Source organism: Labeo rohita, chromosome 23, assembly GCF_022985175.1.
Source record: "Labeo rohita strain BAU-BD-2019 chromosome 23, IGBB_LRoh.1.0, whole genome shotgun sequence".
NCBI lineage: Eukaryota > Metazoa > Chordata > Actinopteri > Cypriniformes > Cyprinidae > Labeo > Labeo rohita.
Genome location: NC_066891.1, coordinates 28906356 through 28931460, shown reverse-complemented (window position 1 = coordinate 28931460; position 25105 = coordinate 28906356). Strand labels below are relative to the sequence as shown.

The 25105-nt window shown below is 34.7% G+C and overlaps 1 protein-coding gene across 7 annotated transcripts in view; it reads left to right on the top strand.

Moving 5' to 3' along the window:
• LOC127155073 (utrophin) overlaps positions 1 to 25105 on the top strand; it is a 280024-nt gene that overhangs the window by 15883 nt on the left and 239036 nt on the right. For 5 of the 7 annotated variants that reach the window (XM_051097036.1, XM_051097040.1, XM_051097038.1 and 2 more), the window contains exons 3-5: positions 16308 to 16369; positions 20759 to 20851; positions 22344 to 22421. In XM_051097036.1, the coding sequence (XP_050952993.1) occupies positions 16308 to 16369; positions 20759 to 20851; positions 22344 to 22421 (233 nt within the window). Of the gene's footprint in view, positions 1 to 8127; positions 8310 to 9919; positions 10042 to 16307; positions 16370 to 20758; positions 20852 to 22343; positions 22422 to 25105 lie in introns of those variants that run through there. The other 2 variants (XM_051097037.1, XM_051097039.1) reach the window with 2 other exon arrangements.

The window sequence follows — 25105 nt, the reverse complement described above, 5'->3', positions numbered from 1 at the left end:
ATAGAAAATATTGTTTAGTCAGTATAAAAACTATAGAAGTCTATGGAAAGTCCCCACAATTCACAAAAACAAACGTTTGTGTGTGTGTGTAAACCCCTCCTGTCATGTCCACATCATTCGTGTGTGAAGTTTGCTTTGGTTCTGTTAATTATTTTTCGATGTGATCTTCAGCACTGTTTGTAAGTTATGAAATCTGATCTGTTTGTTCAGACAGTGTCATCTATATCCGGTGTATCTACATTGGTTGCTGTAGTAACAATGTAAGCGTCACCATAATACTCAGAGTTTCTCATACAACACACAAGCTGTCAGTGTTGAAAGAGAGGATCGAAAACTAGACAAAAAACACTTAAACCAGCCAAAGCTGGTTTGATGGTCATAGCTGGTTTAAAATGGTCTCACAGCCTGTTTAACTGGGCTAAGAGAAAAGCAAACCAGGGGGCTGTTTCATAAAAGACACTAAGAAAAGTGAGGATTAAAGTCTGAAATCTGACTTAAAATAACCTAACAAATCAATAGAGGCTCAAAAAGTTACATAAATGACAATTTAAGTTTGTGCAGGATGATTTTGAAAAGATTTTTGAAGTTGAGGGAGAAAATACGATATGAGTTTTTCGACATACATATTTTCGACAACTGTCTTGAACCAGAATACACAGAGCTCAGGGAGAGCAAGACAAGATGAGCGTTTTAGATTAAAAAGTATTTAAATTGTATTTTTTTTAATGAAAATAACCGATCGTTTTGCTAGATAAGATCATTCTTCCTCAGCTGGGATCGTTTACAACCGCATTTGGGATCATTTGAAGCCGCATTTAAACTGCATTTTGGAAGTTCAGACTCGGGGCACCATATCAGTCCATTATATGGAGAAAAATCCTGAAATGTTTTCCTCAAAAAACATAATTTCTTTACGACTGAAGAAAGACATGAACCTCTTGGATGACAAGGGGCTGAGTACATTGTATGTGAATCTTTGTTTTGAAAGTGGACTTCTCCTTTAAACGTCCGTCTAGTTTGAACTTGCACTTCCTTGTAACGGCTTTCTTCACAAAAAAATTAACTCAGGTCAATGTTTTATGTTTAATTATTTACTTTTGAACTTTTGTACTAAGCTTAGCCTGACAGTTAGCCTGCCCTGGACTACGTTGGTTTCCGGGATAAATTTCCAAATCAAGTGACAATAAGTCAGACTAACTGAAATCAGCCTGGCTTATTTGGTAAATTTCTATAAAACAATGTGTGTGTGTTTTCAGGACTGCTCGTTTAAAATGCTTATTACTATGTTTCTGGCTATATAGTGAACTATAGAGTTTAGAGGGATACGTTACCCAAAAATAAACACTGTCATCATTTACTCACTCTCATGTTATTCCAAACTCATGAGTCTTTCTTTCACTTTTAAAACACAAATGAAGATAATAATATTCTCTCATTTTTTTTTTTTATCCATCCATGAAAGTCACGCAAATCATGCTTTTTTGACACACAGTGAGGGTTGTTCTTGAGCAGTTCAGCTGCTTTTTACCATATTTGCTCTATGTATGTGTGTTGGTAAAAAATTATATATGATCCCTCTTTATATTAGGTGGCCTTAACTACGATGTACTTACATTTGAGTTAATCGTTTAATACAATGCACTTAAGTACATATATTTCTAAAAATACCTACATGCAATTACATCTGCAATTAATTTCTGTAATTGTAAAATCCCATTCTTTATACCTTAACCCACCTTTAAACCTACCCATACCACCAAACCTGTCATACCTGTGTTAAATCCATATTAAGTGATTGTGTCCTTCCAAAAACATGGAATAAACCGCTTCATTGATATGGATTACTTTTGCAGTGTCTTTATGAACAGTTTGAAGGGTCAAAGTTTTGCTTACATGGACTTTCAATGATGAAAGAACATTACAGATATCTTCATTTGTGTTTTGATGATGAATGAAAGTCTGATAGGTTTGAAATCTTCATTTTTGGGTAAACTATCCCTTATATGGATCTGAGCTGAATGTATTCTAGTAGTTTAGCTTTAGCTAATGCCCTGCAGTTTTTAAACAAAAGTGTTTTTGGCTCCACACTGACATAAAACATCATAATGTATTTTGTTTCTGTAATTGTTTTAGTTTAATGTGGCTTTTGGATTGAATGGCTGTTGTTTTTACAGTATGAAGACAGTTTTGTGTTTGGATCTGTGAGTCAGACTCTAAAAACAGCAGAGTGAAGGAACAGGGATGTGGTGAATTTCAGCTGGACTGATCATGATGACACAGGGCGTGAAGCAGTGCATGCTGCGAGCATGGGGTGTCACTTTATCCTGATGACACGCACTACGCCCTCTTTATTCCTTCAAAATGTTCAGGCACTTCAAAAAAGTATACAGGCAGCACTAAATTAACACCCTTGGCTCTTGTGTGCATATGAGTAGTTAAGCTCTAAGTTGACTAGTTGTCAGTTTCTGTTGCTCAAAACACACACAGACGTCATTCACAAGTGGAAAGTGAAAATGAAAGAGAAAACCTTCTGCAGTCCTTTCTGTTCCTCTTTTCTCTCTGTGTGTTTGTTTAGTTGTTCGTAACACGTCCTGACCTTCGCAACACCTCAGAGGAGAACAGAATCAACAGATGAATCCATAGGCCATGTGTTTTCAGACCCCTCGCCGTGTCTCGGATATTTACTCTGCCCAGCCCAGACCGTAATGAGTCACTCGTGTGTGATAGGAGCACACAACAGATGGTGCTCTGGGATTCAAGAAATCAGAGAAAAACATTTAGGCTGTGTCTCAAATTTAAGTGGCCTACCTACACATTTTTTATCCACCTGGGAAGCACATAATAGCATGTAGGTGGCAATCTTTGAATTAAAAATTCATGTCACACCAGGGGCGTCGTTAGGGCTAGTGATTCGGGGCTCGAGCCCTGAAAGATTTTTCTTTAGCCCCAATGTTTTTGTATGGCCTTATGATTTCTGAGGAATTCACAGAATTTGTCAAAGTTGGAATGAATTAATCAAAAGCCGATCATTACACTTCAAACAAATCGCGACTAGTATCTGTAAATAATGCCGCAAAATGCCATTTAAATATGAATCCTGCATGTTCTGCGTGTCTCTTTATGAATGAATGGTGCAGACGCAGGCATGGTTTCCTTTACTACACGTGACGCTCGCAGTGATTTCAGCGTCTGCCATAAAAAAAAAAATGCATGAACAACATCTCCAGAACGGCTTGGAGAGTACTTAGTGAGCACCTCACAGTTTCATTTGAGTAAACCAAGGTTATATACTCACAGAAATGTAAAGGTATTCACAGAAACCCGTCAAAATAAAAGTACGGTTTAGCTTGTAGACATTGTGGCAGAAATATATTACTATCATTCAGTAAAATGTATGTACCTACAGTACTACTACTACTACTGTTGAAAAATTACTAAAACTTTGTTACACAATGTTTCTTCCATCTTTTAAATTTTATTAGTACATTCCCTTTATTTGCCAAAAATAAAATTTAATTTTCATGAATTAAAAGATAAATTAATATTTCATGCCTTTATTTCATAACCAGAAAAAAATAAAATACTCAACACATTATTTCATAAGGCTGTTGTAGAAATAAATAAAAGTTGTTTGATGCATTTAAATAAGCAGACATGCTAAAACAAATAAAACAATAAAATATAAGGTGAGAAAAAATAAAACATTTCATAGGGCCCTAAACATAACTTAACTTTTGATAGATTGAAGTTAAATTGTATAAGTTTCATTGTTTTAATTAATTAGACATGTTTTTGGATTAATAAAATTAAATTTACCCATTAAAAAGGAGTCCAGAAAAATTAAAACAGAAAAAAAAAAAACAGAATTTAGAAAAAAAAAAAAAAAAAAAATTTGAAAAGAAGAAAAAGAAAAAAATGGGGCCCTATTTTTGCATGCAAATATATATTTTTAAATGTATTATTTTATTTGTGTAATATATTTTTGTAAAGTTATAATTTTGTAACAATACTTTGATATGTTTGCTATTTGCAGTGATTACTATTTACTATTTTTTCATAGTGTAACAATGTTGTTTTGTGCCACTGCTTAGGCAAAGTATCTGTCAAATGAACTTTAATCAAAAGTACAATATGACTTTGTTCACACGATGAGTTCATGATCTGATGTTTTCAGAGTATCAGAAGAGGGCTGAGTCAGATCATCAACCTTTTTTCTTTGTTCAGTTTGCACACTGCACATGGGTTAACTTATAGCTCTTATTTTTGAACTCCCAAAGTGCACGAGATTAATGAATTTAACTTTAAAATATACCATTTTTTTTCCCTGGGGGCATGCCCCCCTGACCTCCCTAGATGGATCCGGTTTCACCCACCTGTGTCTAACAAAATCTTATGTAATTATGATGTGAGCTTCCATCCAGCACTGCTAGCCCCTGATGTTTTGCCACCAGCCCCAGATGTTTTCAAATCCTAGAAACGGCCCTGTGTCACACCTGCGATGCCCATGTCCTCTATGTGGGCAGGTCACTAGGTTTTGTGGTGTACGTAATAGATACTCAGCCGCAAGTGCTGTCTAGGTAGAGAGCTTACAAGGTTTGTGAGACATTTTGTGCATAGGATGGCCAAATATGCTGTATAGATTGGCAAATGGCTAGGTTTTGAAACTTTTTGGGGGGCTATGATTACAGGTCAACCAATAGTTTGCCAAAATTGGAACTAAAATTGGAAAATTTCACTAATGACCGATTACTCGTCAAATTATTTTTTAAAACTAATAAACAAAAAACTCTTCAACACTGCTAAACTGTTCAAAAATTATAAGTAATGCCTTGTTGAAAATATGTGGTGTCTATCTGAGGTTACTAGCAATAGCTTGCTAGTTTTGGGCCTATGACACTTATAGGTAGGGACTCACTAATATTAGCCTTAGGGTTTTTTTGTTCATTATGAGCTTGTGATTTTTGTGTCTGTGATGCTTTCTGTTTAGAAAGCTTGGTAAAAAGCTAGCTTGCTAGGTTTTTTAGGTTACTAAATTGCTAGTTGTATGCCTGTGATGCTTTTTTGTTAGACATATGGCTAAAATGTTAGCTTGCTAGGTTGTTTTGAGGTTACTAGCTTGCTAGATTTGTCCCTACAATGCTTTCTTGCTAGACAGCATGCTAAAATGGTGACTTGTTAGGTTTTTTTTTTTTGCTACTAGCTTGCTAGTTTTGTGCCGGTGATGCTTTCTTGCTAAGACATCTTGCTAAAATACTAGCTTGCTAGTTTTTTTGAGGCTACTAGCTTGCTAGTTTTGTGCCAGTGATGCTTTCTTGATATACGGCTTGCTTAAATGTTAGCTTGCTAGGTTTTTGAGGGTATTAGCTTTTTGTGCATGTAAAGTTGTCTTGCTTGACATCTTGTTAAAATGTTAGCTTGCTCTATTTAGAAAACTTGGTAAAAAGCTAGCTTGCCTAGGTTTTTTAGGTTACTAACATGCTAGTTTTGTGCCTGTGATGCTTTTTTGTTAGACAGATGGCTAAAATGTTAGCTTGCTAGGTTTTTTGAAGTTACTCAGGGCACTTTTTGCACTGGTCGCACTGGTGCGCCTAACTTTTTTTTTTCTTAGGTGCATGCCTATTTGCACCCAAATTTTCAACTGCATCGCATTTAATCGCCATTTACAATTATTCTAATTCTTATTTTTGCATGATGAATGCATGGTTAATTTTTAACAGCAAATGGACCTTTATCACACCGGGATTGAACACCGGAAGCGCTTGTCGAAGCAGTGTATCGATTCTTCCGGTTATGTATATTTTTCAATATGCTGTAATCACTAGTTACACAAAAGCCTGTTAAAATGAGCATCTGCAGGTTGATTTCAAAATCCGGACATTTTCAGAGACAGGCGAAGAGATATTCTGATGATTACTGTGCACAGAATTTTCAAAACGCAACGGAACTTGCAGTTTTAATCCAACGTACTGATCTGAGAAACCCATGGATCTTAAACATGCGTGATTTTCACCACACTGCGTCAGTGCTGCAGTGTGTGTGAGACCTGATGAATAACATCAGAATCAACATATTTATTCATTTGTAATAAATTTTAGTCTTTATTCTGTCATTTTTCATTCACAGTCATTTCACTGTATGTAATTCACGTTTATGCCAAAATTCTTAAATAATACTTAAATCACACTGTCAACACGTTATACTGTGAAAATGTGTAAAATGTTCAACATTGTTATTTCTTTAAGGCAAGGCCCGTGCATTCATTCATCTATTTTAATACCGCTCTTACGTAAATTAACCATGGTATGTGTAGTAAAACTATGGCAATACAAATGGAAATCAGTCTGCGGAAAAAATAAAATATAACATGGTTGCTACATTTACTATAGTAAATCCATGGTTAATTTTGTAAGGGTGTTTATTTAAAATGTATTTTAATGTAAAAAAGGTATCAAATATGATGAGAAAAACACTGTTAATGAGAAGACGAAATTGACTGCAGCGGGTTAAATTTATTTATTATTCAGAATGCACATTTGGAAGAGAAATATATTAATAGGAACATTTCGGCAGGTGATACGAGATGTAGGCCTAAACATCCTCAGTTTCGAAATGCATACTCCACACGAAAGTGCTCCCGCGTAATATTTAATAATGAATAATGACCTTAATTCATCCCACGCATCTCATCCGTGTTGTGTCAGGAAATCGTGAAAACTGAGGCAGTGTGTCATTGTTTAGAATAAAAGCAGCCAGGTACACTGCAGTAACACCGGCGAAAGAGAGGAAAGAGAGATTCTCGCATTAGTTTTCATTGCGTTGCGATGGGACCGGAAGTGGGGATACACTGCTTCACTTACGGGATATAGGAAGTGAGATAAAGGTCCATTTAGCTGATCTGTACATCCCTGCACACTTATATAAGCTTATAATCACTTGTGCTTTTAAGCCAAATCCACGCTAAAAAGAATAACGTTAACTGACATCTGGACGTGACTCTCCGCAGTCTCTGATGAAATCAGTTGAGTGTTTGAACGCCTACTGGATCCTTGGCTTGTTAAAATGTTAGCTTGCTAGTATTTTTTTTTTGTTTCTCTTTCTTGCTAGATATCTTGTTAAAATACTAGCCTTTTCAGTTTTTTTGAGGTTACTAGCTTGCTAGTTTGTGCCTATGGTGCTTTCTTGCTAGACAGGCTGGTAAAATGCTAGCTTGCTGCGTTTTTTGAAGTTACTAGCTTGCTAGTTTTGTGCCTATGATGCTTTCTTGCTGGACACTTTACTAGAATGTTAGCTCACTAGGTTTTTTGAGGTAACTAGTTTGCTAGTTTTGTGCCTATGATGCTGTCTTGCTAGACAGCTTGCTAGGTTTTTTGAGGTTACGAGAATAGTGTTTGTTTTTTTTGTTTTTTTGCTAAACTACTTGTTAAAATGCTAGCTTGATTGTTTTTGAGATGCATTTTGAATTTTATTTATTTATTTTTGCTGATGCCCAAAAGTTACATTTATGATGTTTTTTTTTTTTTTTACCTTTTTTTCCTGATTGTAATGTGAGGTGGCCGTTTGTTACGTTTTTTTTAAAGAGCTCCACACAAAACCACTGTCTGCTGACACTTTTTAATTAGGCAACTAGTTAAATTTGAGTATTATAGCTTAAAAATCGAAACAGTTACACGTTTGCCTTTTTGTCGCCCAGAAGTAGCTGTAGGCAATATATTCAACTTGCTAAAATGTGAGCGCTAGTTTAAGTGACACGTTCAGGCGCATGTTGCCCAATAATATTTAAATAGGTGACTCGCTAGGTTTTGAGGCACAGCTGTAGTCTCTTCATTACTTCATTTCTAAGAACTGTGTGTTTAAGAGGAAGTTGTTTTTTTTTTTTTTTTTTTTTTTTTTTTTTTTTTTTTTAGTAATTTGTTACAAAACAAAAAAAGGAAGCAGGAACTAGATCTTATATTTGATTGATTTCATCAGGGGTGTGTGCGTTTAGGTGTGATTTAATACTTTTGTGTTTCTGTCAGATGTCTGGTGCGTGACGTTGACAGGATGTGAAGTGTGTTTGATTGACACGCACCGGTTAAAGAGAAACCCACCACAGGTTCTCTGTTTACTCCCAGCATGCATTGCATTCAACAGCATCACTCTTCTCAGACATCATTTGAAGTTCCTGTAAATTGTTTTCCTCTGTGTATCTCTCCATCCACTCATTCGCTTCTTCTATGGAGTGAACCTTATCAACATGAGTAAGTGGTTGCCGTGGAGAAAGCGCAGCTTTTTTAGAAAACACAGGAAGAAGTTTTCCTTTCCTGAGTTAGGTAAGAGCGCACTCTTTTACTTCCTGATTCACAAAACACTTTTCAGATGTTTTGTTTCAGCTGCAGGTTGTTCTGAAGCTCTTACGCACACATTTAGATCGTGCAGACTCAGATCAGTCTGTGTAGATGTGTGTGATGATATTTTGTTATATTATTATTATAGTGTGTGTATCATTAATGCACACTGAGTGTATCAGTAGAGTAGTAATGTGACTTAAGTGTGTGTTACTGCTGCATGTTTTATCAGAGGTAGTGTACGTGTGTAATTGTCATGCACAATGTAAAATATATAATATTTTGTGTGTGCATATATGTTTGCTTGTGTATGAGTGTGTGTGTGTGTGTGTGTGTGTATATATATATATATATATATATATATATATATATATATATATATATATATATATATATGTATGTATGTATGTATGTATGTATGTACAGTACTGTGTTAAAGTCAGTTATAGTCGGTCTTTTGCTGTAGTGTGTCAGTAGGAAATATCAGTTTACATTTCTAAGCATTCATTTTGCCATTAATTATAATAATCCAGTGAGATTTTTGTGTGGAGCACAGGCTGTTGTCAGACTCCTTATGCAAACAGAGATCTGATCTCTCCATCATTCAATCCAGTCTGTCTTAAGATACAGAAAAAACGGAGACAGACTAAATCCAGAAGAACTGTGGCAACATCTGCAAGATGCTTTAAGAGACCTGCACCTACAAAGCTACAGTACTGTTAAAATTTTTAGACAGTTAGGCACATAAAATGAGGATGCTGTCAAAAACAATGTCATAAATAGATTTTCTTTATCAAAGAACTTCTATTAACTAAAATAAATAAGCATTTGATGTGACCATCCTTTGCGTTTAAAGCAGCTTTTGCCCTATGTGCACTTGTGCAGAGGTTACTTGAAACATCTTGGAGATGTTGCCAAAGTTCTTCTGGATTTAGTCTGTCTCAGTTTTTCTGTTTCTTCATGTCATTCCAGAGACAGACTGGATGATGGTGAGATCAGATCTCTGTGTGGAGCACTGGCTGTTGTCAGACTCCTTGTGCAAACAAAAATCTCACTAGATTATTACAATTAATGGCAAACAGAATGTTTGGAAATGTAAACTGATGTTTCCTACTGACACACTACAGCAAAAGATAGAAATTACTTACTTTAAACCATTTTTGGTGAAAATGGTGAAAATTTTTGCACAGTAGTGGCCTAAAATTTTTGCACAGTAGTGTGTGTGTGTATATATATATATATATATATATATATATATATATATATATATATATATATATATATATATATATATATATATATATATAATAAATTCAACTTCAACCAGTTCAACTTTCAAACGTATTCTTCAAAGAAAATTTAGAATTCCAACATTCCATTCCATCACGTTCACTTTGGTTGTCACGGTGACCTGCCATATGGTTGTCAGGGTGACCCACAGAGTCGGTCATGCTCTCGCTCTTATGCATGCTGGGATGCCGTTCCACAGAGACGTGTGTGTCTTCTACCAGTGGAGCACAACATACATGCCCATTGCCCACCTCCCTCCCTCCCTCTTGCTCTATCTCTCTGTGTTTTTCTGTCACTCTTTACTATAACTGAGCATAGAGGAAAGAGGAATGTGAATTTGGAAAGGATAATTTTTGCTCGCTCTTTGATTTTTGCCGTCATCTGTTGGTTTATGACTTTATGGCTACACAGAGTGTGAAACTCAGAGGTAGGCAGCTGTAAAACTGTGTTTTATTCAACATACAGGTGTTTTTATGTGTGTACCTATAGTGTTGGTTGTGTTAATGAGCTTGCTAATGTTCCAGTCACATGTTTTGTATGTGGTAGTGGTTTAACAAATCACAAAACTCACTTCTGGAATTTTTTTTTTTTCTTTTGAGTCATGGATTGGTTCATTTTTTTCAGATAAGCAAGAAAAAAAATATAAATGTCACTTTGCTTTTTATTTATTACTTGGCACACTTTAAGTACTACTTCAATGCCACAGCAAAAAAATAAATAAATAAATACTAGCCTAACAAAGTTCAAACATGATTAAAGGCAAGTGAACAGTCAGTAAAAAATAAGAACAAATACACACAATACAAGTATGGATAAATACAATATAACAATTACAAATAAGGACTAACAGTAATCTTAAGGTACAGAAATGTAGTAATTAAATGTAAACGCTGCATAGTGTTCACTGTATAAATGAAATATAGATGAATATTTGTCAATGGGTGCTATCCGAATGAGCTGATTAAAAACATCACAATAATCCACAAGTACTTCACACCATTCTAGTCCATCAGTTAACATCTTGTGAAGTGAAAAGCTGCAAACAAATCTATCAACTAAAATACATGCTGCTTTTGGCGGATTAGTTTTGGTCGCTGAACATTCGGTGCATCCCTAATTTTAGCCAATAACAACAGCAGGTTTTTGACTGTTGTAGCTTTAAGAATTATACATGCAAATGACCTCTTGTAATTGGCTGACCTCTGTGTACTGCTGTTGTTACAATGCTGTTATACTCGTCGTGGTACTCTAGTGAACATGCAGAGGAGACCGATACGAAAGAGAAGAAGTTATTTGTGTTTTCTTTGCGTACAAAGTAGTCTCATAGCTTTATAATATATTACAGTTGAACCACTGATGTCACATGGACTATTTTACTGATGTCCTTGCTGCCTTTCTGGATCTTGAATATGTCAGTTGTGTTGCTGTCTATGTGTCAGAAAGCTCTTGGATTTCATCAAAAATATCTTAATTTGTGTTCTGAAGATGAACGAAGGTCCTACTAGTTTGGAACGACATGAGAAAAGTAATTAATGACAATTCTCAATCATTTTTGGGTGATTATTGGTAAAGCTTAATTTAATCATTCAATAAGATTAAGGTTGTGTTGTCATAAACGTGACGATTTCTGAGCCATTTTAGTTTCAGTAAATGTTTATGGTGGACTGGAAATGAAGTTATGAAAGTTACTGTATGTCCACATGATGCAACAAAGTCTGACTTATAGAAGTATAAGAGATACGTTAATTTATTATTATAATAATGTGTTGTTTTTGAATTCCTGTCTATAAATGAGTGCTTTCCTTGAACTTTTCCTCCCTCTGCCTTTGTGCAGACAAGCTCGGGCATGAGTTCACACTGGAGGAGGAACCACTGCCTCAATTATGGCAGTTTTATGCATTATGGAATGTCCCATGTCAAAATATGTCTCATATAAGCAGATCCTGCTCAGATTGGAACAAAATGCACGCAAACCAGCACGTTTAGCTAGATATCTAAATGAGCACACAAAACTGGAATGTTTTTAAATAAGTATAAAATATTCTGGTCTCTATATATGGTTGACGTCTATGGGAATTGTTTGCTTTTTTTGCCATTAAACTGAGCCCTGTTCCTAATCATAGACACCAGTTTGTCTCATGCTGACAGTTTTGTGATGGTCTTAGGTGAACTTTGGCTTCAGACGTTCTCTGGGTTGCTAAAGGACAATGAGTGTGTTGTAATTTAGTTGTGCTCCATGCAGCATAGCAAAAATGACTTCAGTCAGGCAGTGAGGAGCAGCAGAGCTTGATAGACAGTCATAACACACACACACACACACACACAGAGGACTCTCCATAGATGTAATGGTTTTTATACTGTACAAACTGTATTTTCCATCGCTACACTAACACTGCATCTCACAGGAAGCATCTCACACTTCATTCTGTATGATATACAAGCTTGTTTCCTTATTAGGTCCAAAAAATGTTCCCACAAGGTCACAGTTTACTGGTATCGCTATACTTGTAGGGACATTTAGTCCTCATAATGTAGAGAATGCCAGTACCCACACACAGTGTTTGTAAAGAGCGGGGCTGCGAGTCACTTGAGGAATGTCAGGGTTTTGATAAAAGGCAAGTGTTTGCTTGTGAGTGTGATAAGAGTTTCAGAGCAGCATGTGTGTGTTCATCATTGCACGTTTCTGACCATTGTTAAATCACACATTTAATAGGATTTGCAGGATCTTCAGGAGATTCTCAGGAAAACTTGTTTGGGCCACAATCAGAATCAAAAAGTAGATGTCTTAGGGGTTTAACAATACACTCATGTCATGATTCAGTTTGATACATGGTATCTCATGATATGATATTCTCAGAATGGTGCTAACAAAACCAAAATGGTGTTGTTTTTTTTTCCTTTTACTTAAGACTTGCTAAACTAATAACAAAAATTATTGTGCATTAAAATGCTAATATACAAAATAATGCTAAAATACCAAATAATGTTTAGACAAAAATGCTTCCAGTCTGTCCCTGATTACATACCTTAAAAGTTTTATTTGTTATACAGTTTTCTAAATTTTTTTTTTTTCTGAGGTTATGTAATGAGAATGATATTTTCTTTTCATCACACTGATGTGAAGTTTTTTTTTTTTTTTTTTTTTTTTTTTTTTTTTTAGATTATGTAATGATGATTATATATACAGTACTGTGCAAAAGTTTTAGGCCACTAGTATTTTCACCAGCTAAAAAATGGTTTAAAGTAAGTAATTTCTATCTTTTGCTGTAGTGTGTCAGTAGGAAACATCAGTTTACATTTCTAAACATTCTGTTTGCCATTAATTGTAATAATCTAGTGAGATTTTTGTTTGCACAAGGAGTCTGACAACAGCCAGTGCTCCACACAGAGATCTGATCTCACCATCATCCAGTCTGTCTGGAATGACATGAAGACACAGAAAAACTGAGACAGACTAAATCCAGAAGAACTGTGGCAACGTTTCCAAGATGCTTCAAGAAACTTACCTGCAAAGCTACCTGAGAAATTTTGTGCAAGTGCACCTAGGGCAAAAGCTGCTGTAAACGCAAAGAATGGTCGCACCAAATGTTGATTTCATTTAGTTAATAGAAGGTAATTGATAAAGAAAATCTATTTATGACAGCATCCTCATTTTATAGCATTTTTACACAAGTGCCTAAAACATATATGTATATATGTATATGTATATATATGTATATGTGTATATGTATATGTGTGTGTATATATATATATATATATATATATATATATATATATATATATATATATATATATATATATATATATATATATATATATATATATATATATAAACACACACACACACAGTCATGAAATAGGACACCCTATTGAATTTCTTGGTTTTCTGTATGAGGACATCATCACATGACATATCACACTGTGTCATTATTTAACAAACAAAAATAAAGCCAAGAGGGAAAGACCATGTGTGACAAAGTTAGGACACCCTATGAGTCAGTTGCCTGTAGATTCACTTTTAGCAGAAATAACTTGAAACATTAATTTTATGTGTGACTTTATCAGTCTCACATCGTTCTGGAGGAATTTGGACCACTCTTCTTTTCAGCGTTGCTCCAGTTTATTGAGGTTTGTGGGCATTTGCTTATGCACAGCTCTCACCACAGCATTTGAGTCAGGATGAGCTCTGGACTTGGACTGGGCGACTGCAACACCTTGATTCTTTTCTTTTCAGCCATTCTGTTGTAGATTTGCTGGTGTGCTTGGGATCATTGTCCTGTTGCATGACCCAATTTTGGCCCAACTTTAGATGTTGGACAGATGCCCTTGCATTTGACTGTAGAATACTTTGATATACAGAGGAGTTCATGGCCAACTCAATGACTGTGAGGTGCCCAGGTCCTGTAGCTACAAAACAAGCCCAAAATGATCAGTCCTTCTCCAGCATGCTTGTCTTTTGGTATGAGGTGTTTGTGCTGATACGCTCTTTAGGTTTTCACCAAACTTGGCGCTGTGCATTATGGGCAAACATCTCCACTTCAGTCTCGTCTGTTCAAAGGACATTATTCTAGAAGACTTGTGTTTTGTTCAGATGCAACTTTGCAGACCTAAACTGTGCTGCAATGTGTTTTTTTTTTTTTTTTTTTTTTTTTTTTTTTAGATAGAAGAGGCTTTCTTCTGCCAAGCCTTCCAAACATGCCATATTCGTCCCATATTTTTCTAATGGTATTGTCATGAACTTTATCATTTAACATGTTAACTGAGGCCTGTAGAGTCTGAGGTGTAGTTCTTGGGTTGTCTGCCATTTCTCTGAGCTTTACACGGTCTGATCTTGGAGTGAATTTTTTTTTTTTTTTTGGGACGTCCATTCCTGGAAGGAGAGGTGTCTGTTTTAAATGTCTCCCACTTGTGAATAAACTTCAGATTGTTTGTAAATGGCCGTATTACTCTTCTCAGATTGATGGCAGCAACAATCGCTTCTCTAAGATGATTGCTGATGTCTTACCTCCTTGGCATTGTGTTAACACACATCTAAAGGCTCCAGACCAGCAAACTGCCAAAGCTTATGCTTTTATAGAGGCGCTCAGGCTTGCTGATGATCAGTTAATCAAAGGTATTTGATTGGCAGTGCTTGACTGTTATTTACCCTCTTAATTCCAATGTAAACAGTAAGGGTGTCCTAACTTTGTCACACATGGCTTTTCCATTTTGGCTTTATTTTTGTTAAATAATTAAAGACACGGTGCAATTTGTCATGTGTTGTTGTTCATCTGAGGTTTTATTTTCAAAATTTTAAGACCAGCCAAGGACCAGTTTTTTTTTTTTTTTTTTTAAGGCATGTGTTCTCATGAATGCTCAAGATAATGTTGCAAATGGAAAAAGAGTAGGCTTTGTTTGCTCACAAATTTTTCTATGAACTAAGCCAAAGATGATTTTGACTGTATTTATGAGGTTCACATATATAGTACATGTGCAGGTGTTTTAATGATGACCAGTGACATCTGCATTGTTGATAATGATTGTGATCGGTTCCTTCCTGTGTGTGGTAGATTTGTTTCTCACTGCTAGGGCGTGTGTGTTGTGGTGAACGAACTCTCCTTCACACCATCTCTGTTGCCTGCAGTGCATTTCTGGCCCTCATCTACACCCACACTGTCACTGTCTACACACGCACAGGCGACCTGAACCTTTGATCCCTGTAGGGTTCACATTGGTTACACAGGGTTTTTTTTTATGAACACTCTTTTGCATGTGTGTGTGGGAATCTTTTCCAGTGGTTACTGGATCTCTCACAGGCTCTGTGTGGATTCAAACATGGATATGTGGACAACACACACATTGTGACACTAATGCTTTTTTTAATTGATTTGAATTGATGCTGCATTCTTGAATTTTGCATTTTTGTTTTGAATTGATGCTGCATACACAGACTCCGCCTCCTGTGCTTTGATTGACAGTTACAAGAAAGCATCTTATTGGTCCCTTACTTGACCTACACCTCAAGGTTTCTTGCAATTTAAAATTTGTCTGTCAGTGAGTAACTAGTTTAAAGGCCCCTTGTTAAGAGTAAGGAAATTGCAGGCGTAAATCTGCAGGACTGTGTGGAGTTGATGTAATTAAGCGGGGTGTAGAGTTTTTCACATTCTTATTGGTAACTGAAAGCATTAAAAGTATATCCATACTATATAAAGGGATACAGTAGTACACCCAGAAATGAAATTTATCATTTACTTCCCTCAAGTCGTTCTAAACCTGTAGAAGTTTCTTTCTTTCTGCTGAACACAAAAGAAGATATTTTGTAGAATGTTTGTAACCAAAGAGTTGACGGTAGCCAATGTTTTTTCCATAATGTTCCAGCATAAGTTTGGTTACCAACATTCATTAAAACAGCCTTATTTGTGATCGTCAGAAGAAAGAAACTCATTCAGGTTGGGAATCCGTATCCAATATCGGCCTAATCCAATTGCAGTTAATAAATGAAGGGTTGATACTCATGTGAATTTAATTGTACACACAAGTCATTTAATTTAGTCAGAATTGTTGTGTGTCGGTTGATCTGTTTTTAGTTTGTGGAAGTGAAAGTGTCGGCGGATCTCAGCAGTGTTCATTCACACATGAACATCTGCTGTATTGCCATGTGCCATAAAACCCCTTCTTACGTTCTTTCTCTCTCTCTTGTCGTTCATTTTTCAGATGAACATGATGCTGTACAGAAAAAAACCTTCACGAAGTGGATCAACGCACAGTTCTCCAAGGTAACTGTCATGACAGAGCTCATGCTGAACTTCTGAACTTCTGCTTCTGTGGCTGATCTCAGGGTGGCGTCTTGTGAAGAAGCGCTCACGTTTTGCCGGAGATCTGAAACTGTTGATTTCTTCCCTTAAGCAGTAATGCACTCAAGGTTCCTCTGCAGTATACTGTGAATATAGTCAAAGCTGAAGTGCTTGTTAGGCATGAGCATGACATGCAGAGGAGACTGTATTAACCGTACAGCTCGACCTTCAGTAGCTTATGAAATGTTAGCACATGAGGAAAATGTAAAGAACACAAATATTCTTGAAAGGACCATTTTATGAAATTCATAGATTAATTCATCCAAATTTACACTTATTCAGCTAGGACACATGAAGGAGATCAAACGTAACTGCAATGGCAGTGTTGCAGAAGATTTCTATTTCAAAAAACAAAAAGTCTTAAAGGGGTCATCGGATGCAAAGTTCACTTTTTCATGTTGTTTGAACATTAATGTGTGTTTTTTGTGAAGGGAATGCAGCTCCCGATCTACATAAATGTGTCTATGTTCGCGCAAATCATTCGTGATCCAGCTTCACCTACAGCAGAAGTGAAGTTTTGCGGCTAAATGCCAAATGTGGCTAAAGTAAACAATCTCTCAGAGCAGCACAGCACTCCACAGAGTGAAGAGAGGCTCATTTGCGTTTAAAGGAACGATCCCTCAGAATGGGATGATTTTTGCAGAGCTCATTTTGATAAGGTAAAAAGGGTGTTGTTTTACACAACCATTGAGAATTTTTAACCAAAGTATATTAGAGACTTTTCATTAAGACCCTAAAGAATCATATCAACTTGTGGAAAATGGGCATCCGATGACCCCTTTGAAAAATCTTAAATCACTTTTCCATGAATTAAGGCCTTGAGAAGGTCTTAAATCAGAGCAGCACGTCTTAAATTCATATGATCATGGCATTAATTTTCATTAGGGATTGTTTCCTCGTGTTTCATTTTAAAAGTGAAGTGAAAGCATAATTTCTGTGCTCCATGGTTTAGGTCGCTCAATATTCATTAAACAATACGCAGTAGATGGCGGTATGTGCTGCTTCATCTGTCAGTCACCTGAAGACCTGATCTATTTTATAGTAATAAAAATCATTTTGATCAGTTAGAGAACAGACAATACAGTTAAAACTGAACACGGCTCCTCAATGCAGTGTGCCGAACGACAGTCGCATCACAGATAAGATTTGATTTATCACGTGAAGAGAGTTGAGCTGACTGACAAGAAGAGAGAGGTGAGAAAGACAAGACCATGGCAGAAGAGTTTCAAAACGAAATGCAAAAGCGCCCGTTTTAAAAATATTTTGGATTTTGAAAAGCCTGTCGACTTCTGCCATTTATCTAAGGTGATAGTGGAAATTTCATATTTATTTGGTTCCACAATGTTTGCTAATTTTTATTTATTTAAACTGTGTATATTTTATTTTTTTAATTATATTACATCAAGGTGTATGCTGTGCTTCCAAGCTTTTTTGTTCCTTTTGCTAATAAATGTTATAAGTTTCTTATTTATTTGGTTACATAGTTTTTACTGATTTTCAGTTTTGTATACATATTTAAACTTTGTGCAAGTTATTATTTTATTTTAGGCATATAACATAGTGTATTTTAATTAGTTTTGTTAATAAAAGTGTGTTATGTTATATTAATGCTGCTAATTTAAAAGTGAAAGTAAAATGCGCACAACACTTTTACAAGCTACTTAAAAGCAAAGGAAAGTGAAGAAAAGAGGGAAAACTCAAACAAACTAAAAACGAACAACTGCTTGATGCAGAATTGCCGCTAATTTGAAAGTGAAAGTAAAATGTACACGGCGCTTTTACCGAAGGAAAGCGAGGAAAAAAGGGAAAACTCAAACAGACTAAAAACAAACAATTGCTAGACGCTGAACTGCCACTAATTTGAAAGTGAAAGTAAAATTTGCACAGTGCTTTTACCAAAGAAAAGTGAGGAAAAGAGGGATAACTCAAACGAACTAAAGACAAACAATTGCTAGACGCTGAATTGCCGCTAATTTGAAAGTGAAAGTAAAATTCAAACTATGCTTAGAGAACATATTGCTGTATTGTTTTCCCTTCGATTTTTTTTTTCATCACTTTTTTTTTTTCTTAAATTTTCTTCAGTTGGTCTTAAAAAGGTCTTAAAGTCTTGAATTTACCCTCATAAAACCTGCAGAAACCCTGATTGATAATAATCAAAAATGTTTCTTGAGCAGCGAATCAGCATATTAGAATGTTTTCTGAAGATCATGTGACACTGAAAACTGGAGTAATGAAGCTGACAAGTCAGCTTTGTATCACAGAAATAAGTTACATTTTACAATGTATTCACACAGAAAACTGTTATTTTAAATTGCATACGTATCAGAAGCCAGTAGCATGACTGTCTGTTTGAATCTCAGAGTCTCATTTTCATGAGTACACTGAACAGAGCGGGTTGTTGGTCAAATGAGACTTTGGTTTCCTGCAGTGGTGTTTGGTGTCTGAAGTCACAGAGCTCTGCTCTCTCTCACTTTAATCACACCACACTCTCACATATTTAATGATAATTAGAGAACCCCACTTAAATTTACATGTGAAGAACACACACAAATAATGTATGTTATTCTTTGAGTGCTGAATGTGTGTGTAGTCTATTAATATAGAGAGATAACTATAAGTGAACTGTTGGGTTGGCTTCCTACTTTGACTTTCAAAATATGATTTAGTGATTTAGTTTGTAGTCAGAAATGTCTCTACGTGGCATTTTTAGCATGTTTAGGCTCGGTTTCACAGACATGGCTTAGGTTAAGCCATAATTAGGCCATAGTTTTATAAATATGCCTTAGATAAAAACATTACCGGTGTGCATCTTGAGACAAAACAATGAATTTGACATATTTTAAGATCGGTCACTGCAAGTTTCGGTAACACTTTTTTTAAGGTGCCATAACACAGAGTAATTACCTAATTAAGTACTTAGTAGTAGCCGTTGTACTTAACATGTAACTAAGTTATGGATCAGCCTGTAATTATAGTTTGTAATTATGTAGATGTAGCACTGCCGAGTCTGTTACACAGCTACATATGTAACCAAAAGACTGTTGTGTTGCACACTTTATACAACGTGATTACAAATGTGAGTACACAGACAAGCTACTTAAAATAAAGTGTATCAAGATTGTACTTAAGTGTACAAGTAGCTGTGTAACAGACTCGGCCTGTTACATATGTGTAACAGTGGCTGCCTGTTACATCTATATATTTACAAACTGTAATTACAGACTGTTCCATAACTTAGTTACATGGTAAGTGCATTTTGTTTCATGTAAGTACAACAGCTATTGCTAAGCACTTAATTAGGTAATTACTTTGTATTATGGACAACTTAAAATAAAGTGTTACTCAAGTTTCTTTCAGTTTAAACAGCCTAGACATGCATTTTAGGGTGTGTTCATACTTGTAGTTTGGTTTATTTGGTCTGGACCAAAAAGGAAAATGATACATTTGTTGCTGGTCTGTTTAGTGTTCACACTGGCATTTTTGACAGTGAACCTAAAGATACCGAACCTAAAGGCATAGTGATACATTCACGATCTTATTGGTTGTGTTGAATGACATATATTTTATTACGGAACTCATCGAACACTACAAGCAAAAGGAAAAGGTTCGGCTTAAAGCATCATGTCACATAGTGTCACATCTTGTTATTACTTCCTGTTTTTGGTTTGTTTAGAAGTATTTGGTCCATGTTGCGTTCAAACCGCACCAGGGTTCGTTTGGAAGTGGATTGAGACCCATCTTTTTAGCGGTCTTGGCCCACTTGTTTGGTGCGCACCGGGGTTCGGATGGCAGCGTTCACAATTACTCAAATGAACCGCACTAACAGAGCAATCACATCAGGGTTCGTTTTAACTGAACCAAACATGACAATTGTGAACACACAGTTAGTCTGCATTTAATGCATTTAAGACTTGTCCATGAAATTAGGCGTCATTTTTTTAAAATATATTATTATTATTATTATTATTATTATTATTATTTAGAATTAATAATACAAATAGTATTTGTATTAAAAATATTAAATAACATATAAAGGTGCATTTTACTGTTTTTACTGCGTCCTTATATTTGTGCTTAGTAACATAAATATAACATCATTATTCTATTGTTTATATCGTAAGTAATTTTTTTTTTTTTTTAAAGAACAAACATTTATATATATAAATGTTAGGTAATTACTCTGTATTAAAAAAAAATAATAATAAAAAAAATTCTTCTTTGTTTTTCCTTGTTTTTGTATTCATTTATTTATTTTCTATGTTTTTTTTTTATTGCATTTTCTTAACATTTTATTCATGTTTTGTGTTATAGACGGGGAAGGCGCCCATCAAAGACATGTTTTCTGACCTGAGAGATGGCAGAAAACTCCTCGATCTCCTGGAGGGACTTACTGGAAACACACTGGTGCGTCTGCGTGTGTTTGTGTCTGTGTGTGTGTGTATAGAGTATCAGGGTGTGTTTATACTGTGTGTGTTGGATGGTTGGGAGGGTTTGCATAGCGTTTGAGTGTAATGTGTCTGAATGATGTGTTTATATTTAGCCTCAACCAAACACTGATTATAAGTTACACACACAGAGCGTTTAAGTGACAGAGGCTGTAGGCTTCATCTTCATCATTCTTCTTCATCACTCGTGATTATAACGCTTATTACAGTCTTTCATTTTCACACTATCCCTTCATGTGAGATGTAGCTCTTATGTAAAATAGCATAGTGATATTTTTATAGAGTGAATGCTATCGGATATCAGACTGAAACTGAATGATTGCCATTTTCATGTCATGGTATTTACACAGTGATGAGTGATTTATCAAAAACCTACAGTATCTTGATGATTTTGGCCATTAAGTTTCCTAAAATGTCATTTAAATTAGTTATATTTTGTCATTTCTTGTCTCACATCTCAGTCAGAAGTGATTATATAATATTAAAAGATGTGTTTATAGTGTTTGAGTTTGAATCATTTCTATGAATCATTTAAAAGTGAGTCTTTTAAAACTTGTTTCAGTGATTCATTTATAGTGTGTCTCTGCATGCCATTTTTAAAGTATTAATTGTTTTGAATATATAATTATTAATAAATATAACAATGATTGATTATAAATATGTAAAAACTGTAATGACTTGTTAATATATTGTATTAAGCCAAAATATCAAATGAATAACATGTAGGTAAATAATGCTATTTATTATCATGAATTGCTTAAATCGAAAATGAAATATAGCAATTGTTTGTTCATTTTAGTGAGAAACTGGAAAACTAGGTCAAATTGTATAAATCAAATTTGCTATACAATACATGTATCAAGATATATACTGAATATTATCAAAAAAAAAAAAAAACCTTCACTGCTGTTGAAAAGTTTGGGGTTATTTTATTTTATTTTGTTGTTGTAAAGAAAATAACACTTAATTAGCAAAAGTAACTGTAAGAACATTTATAATATTATAAAAGATTTCTATTCCAATGAATTGCTTTTCTTTCTATTCATTAAAAAATCCAGATAAAAAATAGATGATAAGAAATGTTTCTTGAACAGCAAATCAGGATATTAGACTGATTTCTGAAGGATCATGTGACACTGATGAGTGGAGTAATGATGCTGAAAATTCAGCTTTGATCACAGGAATAAAATGCATTTTACAATGTATTCACATATAGAACAGTTATTTTAAATTGTAATAATATTTCTGTTTTTACTGTATTATTTTTGATCAAAATAATTGCATTCTTTGCTGAGCGTAAATGGGTTCTTTCAAAATCTTACAAACGTAGTACTTACATAGTAATCATGGTGCATGTTTAAAAACACAGCAGTTTTGTGGCACTGTACTGTACATTTGTAAACGTGACTGTGGGGCGTAACGCTCTTTCTCTCTGTCTCTCTTTCTCTCAGACCAAAGAGCGAGGCTCTACTCGAGTCCACTCCCTCAACAACGTCAACCGCGTGCTGCAGGTCCTTCATCAGAACAGCGTGAGTGTCTCTTTCTACCTTCTCGCGTGTCCTTGCTGCTGGTTGACTGACTAGGCTTCAGCTGCGGGAAAAAATTATTTTTATTTCTTGCCTCGTATCGGCTGACAGACGCTGCCTAGGGAACCTACAGCAAGGGCAGTCTAATTAAAATGCTTTACAGTTCCTGCGTGTCTTTTAGGGACGTTAGTGTGTCGTTTTGACGGCAAGGTCTCTAGATTTTGACATGTCCTCTGTCTTTACGCTTTAATGGCCTGGAGTCAGACAGACCAAACAGAATCACAAACACAGATGCTATAAACACAAAAATGGGGAAAAACTGTTTAACGATCTAACTCCAAAACATAAATCAATGGAAAGCTTATTTATTCAGCTTTCAGATGATGTATAAATCTCAATTTCTAAAAATGGACCCTTATGACTGGTTTTGTGGTCCAGGGTCAGATATGTTGGTCTTTTTGGGTGATGGGCTCATCAGATGTCCCACACACAGCGGGAGGGTGTAGTTGTTTAGATCAGCAGGACCGTCACCTTTAACTCGTCTTCAGCTCTCTGTGATTTGTGTTTTACTGCAGATTTGCTCTCATAAGTTTGCCACCCACTGCTTTCTCAGATCATCTGCATTAACACTTTAAGACTGTGGGGATTTTAAAATAATCTTTAGATGTTTCAGGAACAATAGACCAGTTTGGAGTAGACATCACAGTTACGTCACTTACAGCTATACGCATTCATTTTAGTGGCAAAAAAACAGTAACAAGTGAAGTGAAACGCCATTTTGAGCTAAACACAGACGTTTAAACAGACTGACTAATGCATGAAACCTGCTATGATTATTTTGCTTTTAAAGCATAAATATGTAGGGAACATATTATACTAGCCCTGCAGTTACATCATGAAATACTATTTAAACCTATAACATTTTACATTACATTTACCTATTTCATCTCACAATTCTGACTTTTTTTTCTTGCAAATGCAAGTTTATATCTTGTATATCAACTCAATTTAACTGAACAGTAGCGAGTTTGTCAATTCTGAGGACAAAAAAAGCCAGAAGTGTGGGGTATAAATTCATGATTCTGAGCTGAGGGGAAAGGAAAGAATGATTAGTGGATTTTTCTTATCAGAAGTGTGAGATATAATCTCGGAATTGTGAGAATGACATCTGAATTTTGAAATATAAAACTCAAATTTACCATTTTCATTCTTTTATTCCATGGCTTCCATAAACTGCTACTTGAAAACTGTTGTTTTTTTTGCCACCAGATGGGCTCCGCCCACAAAAAACATCACTGCATGCAAACATCAAATTGGTGTATACCGTGACAAGCCATAAATTAACAAAGTACATTATGAATCTCAGTGCAACCAATCCATTTACTCATTCAGATTTTTAAAGTTTAATTAACAAGAAAAACGAGCATGATTCAAAATTCTGTCAGTAGACTTTAATACATTTCTGGTGACACCTAATATAAGTATGCAACTCAAAAAAAAAAACAAAAAACAAAAAAAGATAAAGATATTTTTTTTTTGTGATTAATCACAATTAACTGCACCCAACAATGGAATTTGTAATCAGAAATATGTATATTTACAGTATATTTATTTAATGCATTTTTTTTTTAAGTATTACAGATATCAGTACTGATACTGATGCCTCTGTGAAATTGATTTTCGTTTTTTTTTATCAATTTTTGTGATAAAATGACTAAATATAGCCATTCAACTTTCTAGTAAAATTTTTCCTGTAATTTTAAACATGTAATAGGTGTGAAATAAGTTAAGTTAGTTAAGTAAGTTATACATAAATAAGTAATACATAATTAATGCATAAATAAGTAATAAATATGTAAATATGCAAGTACTTAATAAATGCATAAATAAATAATAAATACATACATACATACATACATACATACATACATACATACATGCATGAATAAAAAATAAAATAAATAAATAAATGTTGTCAGACCAATAATTACAATTATTATTATTATTTTTTTTTTACATAATATATGTGTGTGTACTGTGTATTAATTAAACACACATACAGTATATATTTTGAAAATATTTGCATGTATTTGCTTGGGTATATATTTATATTCATATAACTTATATGTAAATGTATTTAATATGTAAACTTTTTCTTAAAAACCCATGTGTGTGTATTTATATTTGCATAATAAATATACACAGTACACACATTACTTAAACTTTTATTTTGGATGCGATTAATTACGATTAATCATTTTATAGCACCAAAATAAACACATCAGTTTTAGATATCTTATTTAAATATGTATTATATAAAGTATATAATATCATTTTAAATTTAACAGAACAATATTCACTTGAACCCATTATAATGTCACATTTAACTGTGCATTTATTATAGGGATGTTTCTGTCTCTGTCTCTTAATTTTTGCAATAAAAGAAAATAATGTTTAACAGAAAAAGGAAATTGTATGTTTGACAGCCCTACGGTAATATCCAGTATAAAGGAGGTAACACTTTACAATAAGGTTCATTCGTGAACATAGCTTAACTATGTTAATTAACATAAACTTAAAAATGAACAATGCTTCTACAGCATTTATTAATCTTAATGTTAATTTCAGCATTTACTAATGCATTATTAAAATTACAAGTTGTGTTTGTTAACATTAGTTAATGCACT